The sequence below is a fragment of the Macrotis lagotis genome, chromosome X (genome assembly GCF_037893015.1).
Source record: "Macrotis lagotis isolate mMagLag1 chromosome X, bilby.v1.9.chrom.fasta, whole genome shotgun sequence".
In the NCBI taxonomy this organism is placed as follows: Eukaryota; Metazoa; Chordata; class Mammalia; order Peramelemorphia; family Peramelidae; genus Macrotis; species Macrotis lagotis.
The window spans coordinates 608695092-608715199 of NC_133666.1; the positions used below are offsets into that span (position 1 = coordinate 608695092).

General features: G+C 34.7%; 1 protein-coding gene across 2 annotated transcripts in view; it reads right to left on the reverse strand.

Annotated features, from left to right (window-relative positions):
* COL22A1 (collagen type XXII alpha 1 chain) overlaps nucleotides 1–20108 on the reverse strand; it is a 665867-nt gene that overhangs the window by 187685 nt on the left and 458074 nt on the right. For both annotated transcript variants that reach the window (XM_074202703.1, XM_074202704.1), the window contains exons 24-27: nucleotides 15857–15910; nucleotides 15306–15359; nucleotides 11910–11963; nucleotides 5489–5542 (exon numbers count right to left, since the gene is read on the reverse strand). In XM_074202703.1, coding sequence (XP_074058804.1) covers nucleotides 5489–5542; nucleotides 11910–11963; nucleotides 15306–15359; nucleotides 15857–15910 — 216 coding nt within the window. The remainder of the gene's footprint in view (nucleotides 1–5488; nucleotides 5543–11909; nucleotides 11964–15305; nucleotides 15360–15856; nucleotides 15911–20108) is intronic.

Here is a 20108-nt window from a genome sequence, read left to right on the forward strand (position 1 = left end):
CTTAACTTGTAGTAAAAAGTAAGCAAAATTAGAAAAAAGTAAAAAAATCCCCACTCTAATTACTGCTTCCTGTAAAGGAGTCCATGATATAGGTATGTGTTATCCCAAGGGATCATACAAATTATATTTTATATTTTAAAAGAAGAAAAAATATAAAATTCATTTGGAAGAAAAAAAGGTCAGGAATATAGCTGCCCCAGATCTTTATTATGAGGAAGAAACTATCTGGTACTGGCTAAGAATTAAGAAGGTAGATCAGTGGAACAGTCTACAAAGCGAATATAGTTACCCAATGTTTGACAATTGCAAAGATTTAAGCTTGGAGGATAGGAATTCATTTTTTTGATAAAAATTGTTGGAATAGCTGGAAGGCAGTCTGGCAGAATTGAGACTAGACCAATATATTACACTATTTATCTATATAAGGTCAAAATGGATACATGATTAATATAAAGGTAGATGTAAGAAAATCTGAGGAGCATAGAACATATTACATATCAAAATTATGGTTGAGTGAACAATGTATGAACAAACAAAAGAAAGATAATATCATGGGTTATAAAATGAATAACTGTGATTGCATTACATTAAAAAGTTGTTGATCAAATAAGACAATTTTAGCTAAGATCAGAATGAAAGCACCCAACTGAGAGAAATTTGTTTTATGGACAACTCTTCAAATAAAGGTCTCACATCTCAAATAAATAAAAAAACTTTTTCAAATCTAAAATTAAAGTCATTTTCTAATTGACAAATAGATAAAGGATATGATGTCAATTATCTCATGAAGAAATCAAAACAATTTATATGAAAAAATACTCTAAATAATTATTTATTAGGGAAACACAAATTAAAACAACATTGACATATCGTATTATATCTAGTGGATTGGCTAAAATGATAGAAGGGTAAAGTGTCAAATATTGAATGGGATATGGAAAAATGGGGACCTCAACTCATTATCAGTGGATCTGTGATTTGATCCAACCAATGTGCAAGGAACTGGAAATAATGGGGATGTCCATTAATTGAGAAATGATCAAACAAATTGTGTTATATGTTTAGGATAGAATAAAAGCATGAAGAACAGGACAGCTAGGTTGTGCAGTGGTCAGAGCATCGGCCCTAGAGTCAGGAGGACCTGAGCTCAAATCCAGATTCAGATACTTAACATTTACCTAGCTATGTGATCTTGGGCAAGTCACCTAACCCCATTGCCTTGCAAAAAACAAACAAACAAAAAAAAAGAAAAGCATGAAGAACCTTTATGTAATAATGAAGAGTAAAATGAGAAAAACCAAGAGATCAGTATGCAGTAGCAGTATTGTGAGTAACCAAATCATTTTGACTATTATAAATCCATAAATTAACCTCAAAGACACTATGAAAGGACATGATGTTTAAATCCAGAAAGGAATATTGATGTGAAGTAGGAAATGAACTGGTTGACTTAGAGTAACATGGAAAGACTTGGACATAGGAAAACAGAATCCAGTCACCCAACAGGAGAAAATAAACATAGGGTGGCATTACATTATATGTGTATGGGTGTACATGTGTACATATGCCTCTATGTTTAAAAATATCTATGCATATATATATATATATATATATATATATATATATATATATATATACATATTTATGTCCACACTTAATTGTAGCATTCTTTAGGATGGGGAGAGAGAGAGAGAGAGAGAGAGAGAGAGAGAGAGAGAGAGAGAGAGAGAGAAATACGACAAAAAGTGAACAGAAGAGAACAAAAGAAAATCAACAGAAGCAAAGATAAACTGGGCAGCTTTGGGAAAATGTATAACATTTGTTACATAAGTTTTCTTGAAATAGAAATGTATTGTTTTATATTAAATCTTCTTTTATGGTCTGCTGTTTACATGGTAAGGTATTTTTTCTTTTCTCATTTTGTGTTTAAATGTAAAATTTTTAAAAATTACAAAAAAAGAAGTGAATCACAAATATTTTATAAAAATATTCAATGTGTGCAGCAGCAGAAAGAGATATACTTGAAGTTTAGAGATCTGGGAAATTATAGTTTTGCCACATTACCCTATGTGACCTTTGACAAAGCACATAACTTCCTTGGATTTTAGTTTTTCCACTTTGATGCTTGTGGTTCTTTCTTCCTCTAAATTCATTCCTATTGTATCATCCACCAATTGTATTATCTGTTGGAACTCTTTCTACTAACATAGGTCATAATCCAACTTTGACTTAGTTCTTAAGGTTGAGGAAATTGCCTGATTTATCTAGCAGGTAAGGGACTTGTCCCTGATTATACAATCCCAGTATTCTCACCTCTAACCTAAATTGCTTCTCCTAGATGAGTTACTGAAAGCAAAATACAATTTTTGAAATCCATCACATAATTAAAAAAAAAAGGTTTCCTTCTAAAATATTTTACCTCTTGGTGATAATAAAGAGAAAGAGGGGGAAAATAAACTGAAGAATTCTAGTCATTTCTGTGTGTCTTGTTTTTATTTAAATATGTGTTGCCACGAAGGCCCCAGACTGCAAAATGGCTGCCTAGATGATTTCTGCATATTATTCAAACACCCAGGGAATCATTATAGGATAAGCCAGCTCCTACTATTATCCTGCCACCCTTCACATTTTTGCTCTAAATACTGTCCAAAGCAAGCTGGGAGCTGCCCTCCAAATCCTCATGGTGCTCTCAAGGTAACACTGACATCTGGAAATCCACAATAGCAAAAATACTGGCAAGTCTTAACAAAATGGAAGTGTTTTGAGTAGAGTCACTGCAAATCAGGCTCGAAAACCATCAACCTTTCTAATTTAAGTGAGGTCAGAGAGTTGGCTACCAAGGTAAATGATTTTTCTACCCACATCAAGTCATGAAGGCCTTCAACAGAGATAGGTATAGAATACAATGTTGGAGGTGATGTTGACAGCATGAAACTACATCCCTGAGATGAAATGTCAGACAATGAATATAGAATGACTTGCCATGAAGATAAGATGATCCTTATTACTCTTCAAGTAGAGGCTTGGCTGACTCAATAGGAAATCATGTTCCTGATAAGTACTGGACCAAATAAACTTTGAAATCCTTCCAGTGAGATAATTCTATAATACTAAGAATTGATTCAACTCATTAAAGAGGTAAGTTTCTCTTATATCACAATCATTTTGTTTTCTCATTGTCATTTCATTTTCTCTCTTGGATGGACCTTTCTTTACTTGAAAGGCTTTTCAATATTGAGATAAGAGTGGGACAGAATAAAGTGAGTACCATCATGGTTTTGTTAAGGAGCAATATTACATAAAATTACAATAATAATGCTAATTGCCATTGTTATTATAATTATCACTCTTCATATATGAAGCAGAGTCAGTTGTCTTGTTAAAGTTAAAACCAAATGCATTCCATCCTCTTCTTTGAAGTCTAACTCAACTATTCAGTTTTTATATCACAGTCATTTCTTTTCTAAAGCAATGGTGAATACTGAATGTGAACAATTCCAAAGGCAATCAAACAATTAAAATAAAAAACAATAAAGCACTGGTCTAGTGAAAAGCAGAAATTCTCTTGGCCACAGCAATTCACAAAACCATTGCTCTAGTTAGGAAGCAGGTTTCATTCTGTAGTGTTGGAATATAAAATATCTGGATGATATCTTAGATCCTAGACATTTAAAATTATTAATTCAAATATAATATTTTTGAGGTCATGGTTAGTGTGGAAAATTTTGTTCCAAATATCTAATTGTTTGTTCTAAAAATTATAGCTCTTTACCAGTGAAATGTTATTGTTTTGAAAACTGTGGGTCCCCCCCCCACCTCGAGGGGTTGAAGCTAACGTTAAGTGGCCTATATGCTCAGGTAATGAAGAAATGGATACTTGCTATTAAGATAGGAGTTAGAATATATAGTCAATGGAGACCTAGGTGGCACAATGGATAGAGTACTAGGTCTGTAGTCAAGAAGACTCTAGGACCTCTGAGTTCACATTGGTCCTCAAATACTTAATAGCTATATGATCAATGGTAAGACACTTAACCCTGTTTGTCTGTTTCCTAATCTGTAAAATGGTTTTGAAAAGGAAATGACAAATCAAAGCAATGTCTCTGCCAAGAAAACCCCACATAGAGACTCAAAGAGTCAGATACAACTGAAAACTGATGAAAAACTACTGAACAAAATAAACTAGAGTAATATACTGATTAGTATGAATAATTTAATCCATAAATTGCTCATGCTATTTCAATTTACAGTGTATATTTCCATTGGTCTGAAACTAATGAATATATTTTACATAATTCTAACTTTTAATAGTGTGAATTAGAATACATGTAATCATTTCAGGAGATTAATTATTCACACTAATTAGAATTTGCTCAGAGTTGGACTTTGGGAGTTCAATTCCTTTAATTTTGCAGGGGAGAGAAATGAAAAGCCAGAAAAAGAACATTGCAAGCCTAAGACTGTCTTTTAGATTCCCACCCTTTTCTCATTCCATTCTATCAAACCTCTTTCAATCTTGCTGAGTTCTAGATGCAGTCTTGAATTTATTGACACACTATGAGGATCATAATTTGGGAAGAGTCCTAATCATTTGTATAATGCCTACCACATGCTAGGCACTATAAAGTAATTTTACAAATATTATCTCATAATATTTCTCATTTGATCCTTTCAACAACCCTATAAAATAGGTGCTATTATGACTGCAATTTTAGAATAGAGGAAACTGAGGTAAACAGAGGTGAAGTGACTTGGCCAGGGTCCCACAGTTATTATATGTCTGAGGACAAATTTGAACTCAAGTCTTCCTGACTCCAGGTCCAGTTCTCTATACACTGTGCCACCAATTCCTTCCACTAGATTATAGAATTAATCTTATTATTAGATTATTACTGCCTCCAAAGATTATTTCCTAGAAGACAGGGACTGTGTTTTGCCTCTTTTTGCAACCCTGGTGTTTGGCATAGTATTTGAAACCTAAGTGCTTATAAATGTGATTTGATTGGGGCAGGTAGGTGGCTCCAGCCCTGGAGTCAGGAGGAGCTGAGTTCAACTCTGGATTTATAGATACTCAATAATTACCTAGCTGTGTCACCTTGGGCAAGTCACTTAACCCCACTGCCTTGCAAAAAGTAAAAAAAAAAAACAGTTCATTGATTTATTGATGATCAGTAATGAGAGAAAATATGGAAGAAGGTAATGAATAATATTCATGTATCTGCATTCATTTCCCTGGTTCTAGCATTAGCTTTTTATAGAAAAAAATTACACACATACTAGATCCACCCCTATCACCTAGGTCATGGAAATGTTCCAAAGTCGTGATGAGTAGTCTACCTGAACTAGTTGGGAAATAATAAGACAGGCGATGATGAGTGATAAATAAGACTAGAACTTTGATTTGCTCAGTTGACCAGAGAAACAACAGTCAACTGACTCCTAGATGTAACTGATAGAGGGAAGGATAAGGGAAAAGGAAATTTCATACCCTAGGTCCAGGATTCCCAGGCAAGCCATCTTCTCCTCGTTCTCCTTGCTCTCCCTGTAAAGAACATGAAATATAATTACTGCAAGAAGTCAGGACTGTGTTACCTCTGTCAAGAATGCCACTTGTTGGGGCAGCTAGGTGGCGCAGTGGATAGAGCACTGGCCCTGGAGTCAGGAGTACTTGAGTTCAAATCCGGCCTCAGAGACTTAATAATTACCTAGTTGTGTGGCCTTGGGCAAGCCACTTAACCCCATTGCTTTGCAAAAAAAAAGAAAAAAAAAAAAAGAATATCACTTGTCAGTTGACAAGGCTTTGAACTCCATGTGAAATTGTTATGATGTTAGCTTACTTCAATTCATCCAACATTTATTAATAATCTAGAATCTGCTATACTCAGAATTTACAAATATATTTATATGTTGCTTACAGATTTTCAAAGTACTTTTGGTACAAATTCGTCTTCACACTAACTGAGGTAAGTTTTGTAGATACTATCTATGGAGAGATTCATTGGTTTGCTCATTATCATTCAATCAGTAAGTATCAGAGGGGCAGCTAAGTGGCACAGTGAATAGAGCACTGGCCTTAGAATCAGGAGGACAGGAGTTCCAATCCAGTCTCAGACAATTACTAACTGTATGACCTTGGACAACTCAGTTAACTCTGATTGTCTTGCATCCATGGTCATCTCCAGTTATCCTGATTCATATCTGGACCCAGATGACTCTGGAGGAGAAAGTGAGGTTGGTGACTTAGCACAGCACCTCCTTACTCCAGTTCATATACTTGTCATGATATCACTTCCCTGCTGTCATGTCTTCTTAAACAATGTACAATAATCATTTTCAGAGGCTGGATTCAAGGACTCTTTCTCTTCTGATTCCAAGCCTAATACTCTTTTTACTATGTCATGTTGTCTCCATCAAATTGTGAGTTCTTTAAGGAAAATAATTGGGGTTTTTTTGTATTTTTATATCACAAAGTTTATCCCACTGTCTGATACATAATTGATTCTTAGTAAATGATCCTTAACTGACTGAGCTCTATCAATGGATAGTCTTTCAATAAAGGTGAAAAAATGATTAAATGGAACTACTTGGAAGAGGGACCCTGAAGTTCAGTGCTAGAAATTCACACATTATTCATCCTCAAGGAATTTGCCTTATAATACATCTGAGTCCAGTGGTCATATATGAGTCAGAATGAGGTAATCAGGATGAAGTGACTTGCCCAAAGTCACACAGCTAATAAATGTCCAGTGCAACTAGGTGGCACACTGATGTTGGAGTCAGGAGAATGGGAGTTTGAATTCAACCTCAGACACTTGAAATTTACTAGTTTTGTGATCTTGGACAAGTCACTTAATCCTTATTGTCTCCAGTCCAGGGCCATCTCCAGTTGTCCTGATTCACATCTGGCCACTGCACCCAGATGGCTCTGATGGAGAAAATGAGGTTGGTGACTTAGCACAGAGCCCCTTCACTCAAGTCCAATTCATGTGCTTCCCTAATGTCATAATCTTCCCTAATGTCATGGTCTTCTTCAAGAATGAAAGAAAAACATCCTCCTCCTCTAATACAGGATATAAGACTTCGTGTCTTTCTAGGGAACCACAATAGCCTAGACCATAAGAATGGCTACAAACTGTTCTATAGACTGCCAATTGTTTTGAGATGCTGAATTATCATGCAAGATATTTGTGAGACATATGAGATTCTGTGCATGTGGGTGTGAGATGCATATCAAACATTCTATACCATTAAGGAGTTTATAATCTTTAGGGGGTATAAGATTAATAGTCAAATTGCAATACTAAAAAATGAACATCAAAAGTGAAATAGGAAAAAAAGTAAAAAAAACAAAAACAAAAACAGTGAAATAGGAGATATACAATGAACTGTGGGTTTTAAGGAAGGGACAAACATTTCCTTGCATGGGGCAACAGCAGAAGTAGGAATTAGGAGAGGATTCATGAAAGTGAGGCATTTTAGCTATGCCTTAGAACATGATTAAAATGTCAAGGTAATGGTTATCAGTTTAGGGAAGAGTGTAAAAAAAAGGCATGGAAAAAAAGGGTAGCATGTGTTTCTAGAACAAAAATATCTTCTCATTTAGCCTGGTTTGAACATTAGAAGATGGGCATGAAATGAAGTATTCTGAGAATAAAGTCAAAGAACAGATAGGAGTGGGCAGCTAGGAGGGCAGCAGGAGTTAGCATATTGGCCCTGGTGTCAGGAGGACTCAAATCCAGATTCAGACACTTAATAATTACCTAGCTGTGTGACCTTGGGCAAATCACTTAACCCCACTGCCTTGCACAAACAAAAATAAAAACAAAAAGATTCATAGGAGTTAGGGCTTTGAATGGCAGGCTAAAATGTTTGGAATTTATGTAGTAAACATGGCTTAAAGAATTTTCACAATCCAGTACACACTTAGAGTGTCTTGAGACAAAATGGCCCCAAACTTGAGCAATGTGATAAGGAATACACTCGTGAAATTTGTATACAAAAATACCATGGATAATCAAAATTACATTAATTAGCAATCGATCAATAGTTCAATAGTTAACAAGAATTGGTATTTGTGGGTATAACAATATTTGGCACATAATAACTACTTGAATAAATGCTTGCTTTACTCGATTTAACCAAATGTAAATAGAACACTAATTTTAGGTAAATGAAGCACAGAATAATTCCATCTCAAAGCAATGGCTGTTTGTAGAATACTTTATAACCATTCTCAAAGTTCCTGCTTTTGTGGTTCTCTACAATCAAAGACAGCAGCAGCATTAAATAGACTGATATATCTTATTTCTTGTATTAAAGTTTAAGAGTTTTGAGAGAATGAAGTATGTGAATCTCCAGCACTGAACTCAGGGTCTTTATTATATATAGTTCATACTTAATAAATGTGTTGCACCCTTATTGAGTGAGTATCCATTGTCAGAATGAGTTAAAGGAATCTGTATAAAATAACACACAGAGTCCTTAAGTTTACCAGCAGAGCAAAAACACATGGAATTGTAAAGGCAGTCAACACCTCAACTGATATGCCTTGCCTTTCCCTAATAGACAGTAAGCTTCTTTTGGGAGTGAACTGACCTACTTGTCTGTTGGGAATTCTTTCCCAGGTGCTTGTCAAAATGCTTAACACAATGTCAATCTTGAAATAATGCTCTTTCATTCATCCTTTTGTCATCAAGAATGTCTGTTGTATAGGGATGTATAGCACTTTTTAGCTCCTTAAGAGATATTCACTTTTATTTTCTTCTCATAGAAACTCTACAAAATCATCGACATAGACAACTCTTTACATTTTACAAATGAGGAAACTGGGGTTCAGAGAGGTTACGTTTCTCAATATCACACAGGCAATAAATGGAAAAGACAGAACTTTAATCCAAGTCTTTTCTTTCTAAATCCAGTGCCGTTTCTATACTACAAAGCATTGAAGACTTTAGGAGAAGCTCTTCTCCAAGTTGAGGAGATTATTTTAAGAAAGACAGGGAAAAAGGATACTCATTATTCATGGAGAAATATTAGGGCACAGATTCTTAATCTCAAATATATGAACTTTTCTTTTAATATACTGAGAACTGTATTTCAATATAAATTCTTTCTTTTATAATACTATGTATTTAATTTTATGCATTAATAATATTCTGAGAAGGAGCATATAGGTCAAACTATGATCCATGACCAAATTGAATCATTGACTCAATAAAAGTAAAAACTTCTATATAGAGAGAAGTCTTAACTAATGGTCACATGTGGTCCCTAAATTACTAAGTACATGGTCAAATCACTTCAACTCTGAGATTCAGTCTCTGATTTATCTGTTAAATGAGGATGATAATATTTACATGATTTACCACATAAGTTGGGGTGAGAAAATACATTTCACAAAACTTAAAGGAACTACAGAAATATGAGTTAGTCTTGTCACTAACATTAGAACAGCAATATGAACCACAGTGATACATGACTGTGAGGCTAAGACAGGCATTTGAGGTAAGCAACATCTGTGTGATCTCTTAGCTGACAATGTCAGGAACCATCACATTGCATTTGTTATTCTGTCTCTAACTGGGGAAGCAAGTTACCCAAGTCTCCTGAAGCATAAAACATTCCCCTCACTCCTCTTCCCTTAATGTGCTAAACATTGCTTAAAGGAAGCTATTGGGGAAATTGATTCTTTTACAAACCACCTTAGCGATGTGAAATGTTTATAGTCTTGGGGAAATCTTTTATTATTTTCTTTTATCTATCTTTGACTTTTCCAACCCGAAAGGAGTCCCAGATGGTAATAACAATATTAATAAATGCATCTAGGGCTTTTATAGAGAAAGATGGCCTGGGTTCAAAGGTTGACTCTAGCACTTGACTTTAAATGAGTTATCTTTCTGGGATTCTATTCTATTTGTAAAATAGACAATGATATTTGTACGATCTGCCTTGCAGAATTGTTGGGAAAACTAAATAAACTGTTAAATAAGAAAGGCTTACTATACTGATACAAACATGGGCCAATTTCACCCCACTTCTATTCCACCAACTAATACAATCACACTACAGGATTTTAAGCTTCTGTATTTTCATCAATGTGAGTATATTCCCACCTATTACTCTCCATCTTTAAGAGATAATATTTTAGAAGAATTGTAAACCTCTCTCTAATTTATTCCTTGGTGATTGGTCTTCTAGTGATGAATCTCTCCAAAGAGAAATTACTGGTTTGAAGATGACAGAAACATAGTCTGTGACTAGACCTTTACTTGAAGCTTCTCTAGTTTGTCAGGATCTGTCAAACTTTGGAATCTGCTGGCATAGCCTGCACAAAATTGAGGTCAGCTCAATATCATGAGGCGTTTGGAGAAGACTATAAGAGTATAATTCTAAATCATGACATAAATATGAGGAGAAAGGGGGAGATTGGAGGAAAGAAGAAGATGAAAGGAGAGTAAGAGAGAGAGGAGGGAAGGAGATGGGGAGGAGAAATAGAAGAGAAAATGGTAGCAGTGATAGTAGCAGCCCTACTCCAATGTTTAATTGTGATATGGAGATAACACTTGGTTCTTATACAAACTTAGGCAGGTGCTACTAAGGTGATATGGTGGCAGAGAGAGGGGGTCGCCATATTTTCCTTCTCTTCATGAATAATTCCATTTTAAAGTCTAAATTTCAGTTTAAATGGTCAGTCCCATCTAATCCCTTTATTTCATTTTCCTTTGTCTCAGATTTTAGACAAGGCAAACTAAAAGACAAGTTGAGTCCCTATCTTAGATCCCCAAATAGAACAGACTAATAGATCAGAAGGCCTATGTAACCTCTCATGAAATAGAACAAACTGCCCCATGGGCAGTTTTGAACATATGCTGAGTATCTATTCATAATCATAAGGCCTATAATCTATAGTCTCATCTTCCTATGTGCCAATCAGTACTTCTAGTCTTGATTTTTAACTATGGATGAAAAAAGCCTTTTTTGTTTCATCCTTAATTTCACACCTCATGTTTTTGGAATCAGTTCAAGTATTTACTGTTATTATGTTATTATGATCTCAAATGAGCTAGCTCTCTCAGACCTTTGGTTTCATCACTAGAGGTTAGCACTCACAAAATGAATTTAGTAGGCTACAGTTCCCTGCACAGATCAAGTTAACAAGTATTTATTAAACACTGATTGAGTACTCAGCACTGTGCTAAAACAAAAGACTAAGCAGTGAAGTTGTAGAGAGGTCATATTTGTGTATGTCTGTTCTTCAAGGAACAGCACAGCTAAATTCAGAGAAGGCTATTATCATGTTGGCTATAAGGAATTAATTTGCTAAAGCTACAGAACTGCTAGCCAATCTTTTAGCTCTTCTGGGGCACATTGCCCAACAAAACTTATCTAGGGCTGAATATAGAATTTAATATTTATTTATGACTGCAATATGACCCATAAAACCAATGAGTATAATCATAAAATGTAATAATGCCAGATGAATAGACTTTGAGGGCAGCGTGTAGCCCCCAAATCTTTGGGTTAGTTACATCTACTCTAGAACATCAGGTATTAATGAATAGAAGTATTTCTTTATATATAATCAAGAGCCCAATATAATCACATCTTATGACCCAAAACAAGCCACTCCTCTTCCAACCACATCCCACCAACCTTACTCACTGTGAACAGTTGAAGAAACTAATGTTGGTAAAACTTCCAAAATCAAATTCCTCACCCTTTTGAATATAGTCATGACAAATTCAACCTTGTAATCAGATGAAAAGTATTACAAACTGCAATAACATCACTCTTTTCTCATCTTTCCTGATGATTAATTTTTTGGGGAAATGAATAATGATGAAAGTAGACCTTTTAAAAATTCTTACTTGGACAGTCTCAGATTTAAACTTAAGAGATCTGATACTAACCTTAGGTCCTTGCAGGCCAGGAAGTCCATTTATCCCATCTTTGCCAGGGGAACCCTAATCACCAAAAGAACAGTAATAGGTCAGATATACTGTTAAATTCCCATTGTCTAGGATTAATTTTTTTCCTACAAATACGTTTGTTGAAATCTTCTTCTTACAAAGCCTGACTCAGAGGCAAGTAGTTCCATGAACCCTTCTCTGGATATGTATAGGTGGAACTGAATACTCTGTCCTCAGATTTTCTAACATTACTTTGGTTCTTTCCTTAGACCTCATATTACGGGGGCATTCATCAAACCAAACTCAAAAAACTGAAACAATTGGTAAAGGTAATATAAAGTGGTCATAATGCCATACTTGAACATATAATGCCATACAAGAACATATAAGTTCAAATTTCACTTCTGACAATAAGGAAGTTTCCTATGAAGGAAAAGGTATGACATAAGGCAATTATGAATGTAAGGCCTTTGGCATATTGATGGAAAAGACTAATAATTCATAGGAGACAACTTTCAAGGAAAAAACAAAAAAAAATTGAGGTCATTGGTTTGGATTTCTAAATATACATGCATACAAACAGAGTTTGATAATAGAGATCTTAATGCAAGGAGGTACATTGTATTTCATAGAAATTGTTGAGATTTGATTGGATATGAGTCATGATCAGATCATGACAATGGGTAGAAAGATTTATCAAGAGAAAAGATTAGACAAATAAGGTAAAATGTATCTGTGGAAGAAAAACACAAGTTAAAATGTGGAAAGCAGAAAGGACAATATTAGGATGAGGAACAATGGAGCAGTACTATTATCATAATAGTATATTCTCCAGACTACCTAGTCTGAACTGAAGAAAGAAAAGGATGATGACTTTGGGAAAGAGTTCAAATATCTGGCAAGGATTAATGTAATACTAACAATGGAAAATTTCAACTAATCACATAATTTCTGGAGTTTTCTTTCTACTAAATATAGAACATTTCAGTGAGATAATAAAAATGCTAAATGACCCAAAATTCTAAAGGGAAAGTCAAGAAAATACAGAAGAAAAGATGAAATGTTTTTAAGATTAAAATTCTGATAACATATTCATTAAAGATTCCAATGAAAAATAAGAAGAAGGCTTTTTTTTCTGTTTGTTTGTTTTTTCCCCCTAAATAGATCAATGTAGATATCCAGGGAACCACTGACCAAGGCAGATTTTTTTTTTTTTAGGTTTTTGCAAGGCAAATAGGGTTAAGTGGCTTGCCCAAGGCCACACAGCTAGGTAATTATTAAGTGTGAGATGGGATTTGAACCCATGTACTCCTGACTCCAAGGCAGGTGCTTTATCCACTATGCCACCTAGCTGCCCCTTCAAGGCAGAATTTTAAAAGTCATAGATAAAAAGTGGAACCAGGATCAGCTAACAAAGGAATACTATAAATGTGTCTCTGTCTTATAACAGGGGTGGGGAAACTTTTTTCTGTCAAAGACAAAGGTGAAGATAGAATGGACTCCAGGAAAGGGTTCAGCCAAAGATAAGAGATACATGGAGTTGGAATACTAGTCTTGGGTCAGGAGAACAGAAATTTGAATTTAGTCTCAGATACTTGACAATTACTAGCTATATGTCCTTGGGAAAGTCATTTAATTCTGATTGCCTCTTATACAGAACCACTTCCAGTCTTCCAGATTCATCTCTAGTCAATGGCCTCAGATGGCTCTGGAGGAGAAAGTGAAACTGGTAACTTAGCACTCTCTCAATCAAACCCAATTCATATGCTTGTCATGGCATCACCTTTCCTGATGTCATGTTCTTCTTCAAAAACAAAGGACAAACAACAAACAATAACCTACATGAAAGTCAATTTGGCAACACCATCATGTGAAAATAATGCACAATGAGATTTTAAGAGATCAGCTGAAGTTAGATTGCAAAAGATTTTAAATGCAAAATGAAGGATTTTGTATTTTAACCTGTTGCTTTTTATTCTTCTTTTCCAGAGCTATCTGGGTCTAGTGACCATATATGAATCAGGACAACTGGAGAGGGCCCTGAATATGAGGAAATCAAGGTTATGAGACAATCAGGGTTAGAACATAATTGGATTTCAGAGAATAAGGGCATTTACTTTAGGAAAATCAGCTTGGCAGTTGTTTGGAGGATCAATTTGAAAGGATAAAAACTTGGGAGAAGAAACCATTAAGGAAGATAGAAGAATAGTTCAGATGAGAAAGGAAAAGGGTTTGAATTAAAGTGGTGTCAATGAGCAATGAAGGGCTATGTGGAGAGATATCAAAGCAGTAATATATTGCAAATTCGTGCATGTGTTGATGATGTTTGCTCTTCATTCTCAAAGAGGACCATGACAAGAGAAGTGATGTCATGACAAGCACATGAACTGAATCTGAATGAGGGAGACAGTGTTAAGTCACCTCCCTCATTTTCTCCTCCAGAGCTATCTGGTTCCAATGACCAGATATGAATCAGAAAGACAGGAGATGACTGCAGATGCAAGGCAATCAGGGTTAAGTGACTTGCCCAAGGTCTCATAGATAGTAAGTGTTAAGTATCTGAGTTTGGATTCAAATTCTTATCCTCCTGACTCCAAGGCTTATGCTCTAACCACCTTGTTGCCTCTCATGGATATGTGGAATGAGTGAGAATGAAGAATGGAAGATGACCTTGAGGTTAGAAGCATGGACAGCTACACCCTCTATAGAAATAGAAAAATTTTAAAAGATAGGTGGTGGGGGAGAAAATATAATGAATGTTTCTTTGCACATAAGTGTCCATACTGAAGTGTGGTCTGAAACTCATTTGAGTGACTAGAGCTTGACATATTGATACTGGAGTTATATGAATGGAAATGACCATTAAATCAATGTCTGATGATGAGGTCTTAATTGTAATCGAAGGAGGTAGATAGACTGAAGAAAGAAGAGAGAAGAGGGATATACTTGAGATATACTCATAATTAAAGAGTAATATTCATAGTTGAGATATAATTATAATAAGAGAGCAATAAATGAAGAGGGGGAAGTGTTCAGGAAACTTAGATGAGAACCAGAAGAAATATGTCACAAAAAGCTAGAAAAGAGATGATATACAATGGGCAAAGGTTATAAAGGTCCCAAGTGCTAAAGACAAGTTAAGAAATAAGAAAACTGTGATTTGCAAATGACATAAAACAGAGAGGAATAAACAAGCTTTGTATAATGGTCATAAACGAAAAATATCAACAGGATCCTAAAAGAGTTATTGCACAATAGATATAAATAGCTATAAATGTATATAGAAAAGACAGATTGGAATATTGGACCCAATCTACGAAAATGAAATCTAATTAGGTTAAATTTTATGCTTGAGTTAAAAGTAATCAAATTTAAAATAAATGGAGGAATACTTACTGGTTGACCAGACTGGCCAGGTTTTCCAGAGAAGCCAATCTCTCCAGGGAGGCCCTAGAGGGAAGTCCCAGAAAGATACTTAGTCCACTTTTTTGCCAAGAACATACAATAAACCTATGCTAATTCTATCACATAATTTGAATTCTTTTTATATGGTCTTATAATTCAAAAATATTCTTAGAGTTTAATTAATTCATGATAGAGATTTTTTTTCCCCCTGGCTGCCTTCATATGACAGTTCCTCAATTCACCAAATTGTAGTTTATGAGAGTTTGGAGTACCCTCAGAAAGTATCTAGTGCAGGAAATATCTGAAAAGGAACTTGCTCTACAAAAAATATTGTTTATCTAAGCTTTGCCTTAAATCTTCTAGTGTGCAGAACTTTGGGAAGGAGAAGACAATGTCTTTTTTCCACAGCCACAACATTCAAAATAACTGATGCTATGCAATGACATATATTTTTAAACATATTAAACTTCATATTTTCATTCCATTCATTCCACACATTCCAACCCAAATGATATTGTAAAGAAAATAAAAGTCAAACTTACTGGGGGGCCAACTGGTCCAGGTGGTCCTGCGATACCAGGAGATCCTTGAGGGCCCTGAAAGAAAAACAGAAAATAGACTGACATATATCAAAAAGGGTAGAAAGTGAGCTAGTAATTAGAGGAGCTCTATGAATTAGAAGTTGCTGTCCATTTAGTGTTTGAAGATGTTGTAGAGAGGGCATCTAGTCCAACTTGTATCTGAATGTTCTCTATAATGCAATCATAATTGTACTAATTTAGAACATGTAAAATTTTGTAGTTCCCCAAAGTGGGTTGTAATCCTCCAATATTTTATAATCTTCATGAGTTGATATGCAATAAAGAATAGAAGAAAAATGAAAGAAAAAATGAAGAAAGGAAGGAAGGAAGGAAGAAGCAAAGTAGTAATGTTTAAAAGTTCTCTTTTAAATTTAAAATCACTTTGAAATTTTCAACAAAACATCTTCGTGGTTATGCCCTAAAAGCATGACCCTCATTAAAACTCTTTTTGCTGGAAGTTACTCCTCTCATTCATCCCAAATTCCAATTTATAAGGACCAAGTCAAACATTGGTGGAACTAGACTTTCACTAGTACCACCTCTCAGGGAACTTTCCTCATTCAATACCCATGAAATCATTTTTTATATGTATTCATTTTGATACCACTATCTTCTAACCTTCAGACTATTTTTATTGACATAAAAATAAAACTCACAGATTGCTCTCTCAACTACTTCATCCCTTCATCCCCAGTCCATCAATATTTATTATTGACAGTACCAACCACTAATACCTCCCTCAATTTTTCTGTTTTAATTTTGTACATAATTTTTATATGATTACTTCTACAATACTAGTTATTTCCCTTTATAGAATACAAGTCATGGATCCTTGTGTTATGAATACCTACCATACTTTCCATCACATAGTAAGTACTTAATAAGCACTAGCTGGTTGACTGACAACCTGACTACATGCTTCTAACTTTCCATAACTCTAAGGACATTTTTTTACCCTATTACTTTAGATAATCTATTTCTTGGAATTGTATCTCTTCCATGATTTAGCAACACCATTAAAGGTCACAAGTACTTGTTCAAATGTTCACCTCTTCCATTCTCACTTACTCATAACTAACCTAGAGTTCACCTTTATTCTTCAACTCTGGTCCCTTAGTTTTAACCCATATTCTTAAACCTGTTCAACCCTGCTTTCCCATGCCTCTATAATTAATCTTGACTCTGCAGTCTGATACTTTAACATACCAGTAAGAGACTATCCAAAATGTTTTTGGCTTCTAAATTTCCATTAATTCTATCCTATGAATATTTATCCCTGGGTACATTCCATCACTTATTTATTTATTTTTTGGTTCCTGTTCTAGGTGTGCTGGAGGAAAATCACAAAAAAATAAACTGATTTCAACATAAAAGAAATCTCTAATGTATAGCCTCAGATGAGATCTCATTACTACTTAATAATCCTCAATCCTTCTAGGCTAAATCAATGATCCTATAATAAATATATCAAATCTCATTCAGGAAGTCACCCTCCATAGCTTCGTTCACAACTCTTCACTCATGTTTCTGATACATCAAAGAAATAGACAGATTATGTCAATTCTATCTCTCCATGGTCATGAAGCAAGTAGAAGATACTTCCATAAAAGAATTACACCAACTTTCTCTATGTAAGATGGTTCTCTCTTCATACTTCTACTCAGAATTTAAATAGACATATTTTTGCATGTATATATATTTGCATACACATCTAAGAACTTTGTAAATTTTAAGGGTATGTAAGTGCAAGTAGCTAGAGGCAATATAATACATTGTGAAAAGTATGCTACATTTGAAATCTGAGGGTCCAGGTTCAAATATCAGTTTTGTCACTTTTTAGATATGTGTCCTTGGTCAAAGAATTCAACCTTTTCAATTTCTTCATCTACAAATTAATATTCTCGGACTAGATGACCTCTGAGGTTTCTTTTAAAGCTCTCTCTCTCTCTCTTTCTCTCTCTCTCTCTCTTTTTCTATCTCATACACATGCATACATATACACACATATACACACATATATACACACATAGATGTATATATAAACATAAATACATATATATGCATATATATAATATTGTATTATACTCTCCTTCTTTCTCTTGTCATTTTTCCCGCTTAGATCTCAATTTTCTTATCTGAAAAATGAGGGAATTGAATTATACAATCTTTAAATTTCCTTCTTATCTACCATCACTATGCTATTGAAACAAAATTCTAGAAACCTGATAGTACAGCTAATGTGAAGAGTGAGGGAAATACTAGCATACAGAAACCCCCACCAGACTATTGTTTAAAGTTTTTTTTAAATTCTTGGGGCAGAGGCTCAATCAGCTTTGTTCACATATTATCACCTCTTTTAGATTCAGAGTCTGTGCCTTGAGAGCTGCACAAAAAAGGAAAAACTTATGTCCACAAGAGGGCAGTAAAAATCCACAGAAGAGAATGGTATAGAAGAGATTAGTTCTCCATTTCTCCTGCAACCCATTTATCATCTCAAAAATGCACAAGTATAATTTAGTCAAAATGCAGCAGAGGAGTCCTGAATCTTTCCTGAAAAAAAATGAGAATAGGTATTGTTTGCAATTGTCTTTTCTCTTTGACTCCTCACTGGAGTGTTGTATAGGGCCTATGGATAAGAGATTTTGCACCTTAAGAAGGAAAGACAGATGTGGCAGACAGATGCAAATTTAGCTTAAAAGCATCTTCTGTAAGAACTTCAAAGTTGTCAGTCATATGTCATTAAGTTCCATTGGGTTGGTTTGTTTCTGAAGTCAAAGAATTACAGAAGCATCCAGAAGGTCCTTAATGACCATGTCCATAATAACCATCCTAGTACTTATACAAGAATCAGGCCAACAATATTCCTGAAAAATGATTAACCCACCTCCCCTTGAATGTATTCCTAGTGATGGAAATTCAGTATGTTATGTGATAATTCCATCCCACTAATGATATACTGGTTAGAAAATGTCTACCTTCATTAAAAAAAAACCAAAATGCTAGTTATCCAAAATATCTTAGCAATTTACAGAAATATACATGATCAAAATCCATTCCCCAATAGCTGAAGTCATTAGAGCCTATGAATAAATGATTCTAAATAGGAAAACTGCATAATATTATAAAGCATATGAAAGAAGGTTCTAAATCACTAAACATGAGAAATTCACATTAAAAGAGCTGAAGTTTTATCACAAACCCAACAAACTGTAAGGATGACAAAAGATGAGAACAGTCATTTTTTGGAGAGAATATGAAAACAGGTATCAATATAATTAAATTGTTTCAGAAGTTCTGGAAAGTAATTTAGAATTATGCAAAAAGTGACTAAATGACCATATCATTTGATCTAAACATCCTTCTTCTAGGCAGGACTCCAAGAAGGGGAGTTATAAAAACTCTATAAACACCAAAATATTTATAGCAGTTCTTTTTTGTGTGGAAAGAAAGAAAGGGAAATAAAATAAGATTCCTATTAATTTGTGAATAGCTAAACAAATTGTGGTGCATGAACTTACATTTACATGCATATTGCTATGCTGTAAAAAGGAAGAAGATGAAAACAGAAGCATTACAAGAATTATATGAACTCTAAAATCTCATATATACTTCTTTGTTCAGCTTTAATAGCCCTTTATAAGCCTGGCCTCACTCTATCTTGCTAGCCTCATGGGGATATCAGTCTCTACTGCCCCAATTATACCCAACTTCACCCCAACCCTTCCCTCCCCTCCACCCTACCACTCACAAAGCCTACGGTCTTATTGCTGTTTTGTGACTTTCATGTCCATCTATGTATGAGCTATGTTCCATGATGAATTACTCATCTCCGAAAGTCTTTCTTCCTCCAAAATTCTGCACAAGCACAAATTTATCTTCACTCAACAAGGTCTACCCATTAAACAACTAAACCAAATTGGTGTAAAATCATAACAATCAAAGTTTTTACTAAGAAAGATATATGAGAAAGCATCACCTCCATTTCCTTAGGAATGTGGAAGACAACAAATATAGAATATTGTGAATGTCAGACTTTGTTAATATTTATTACTGCTGCTGAATTATAAACTCTTCCCCTTTCTCTTATTCTTAGAAGGGAGGAGGAGAGGGATATATTGGGAAATAAAAGTGATAAAGCTAGCAATTATATAATGCTTAAGATTTGCATTGTACTTATCAAATATCTTATTTTATCCTCACAGCAATTCTGGGA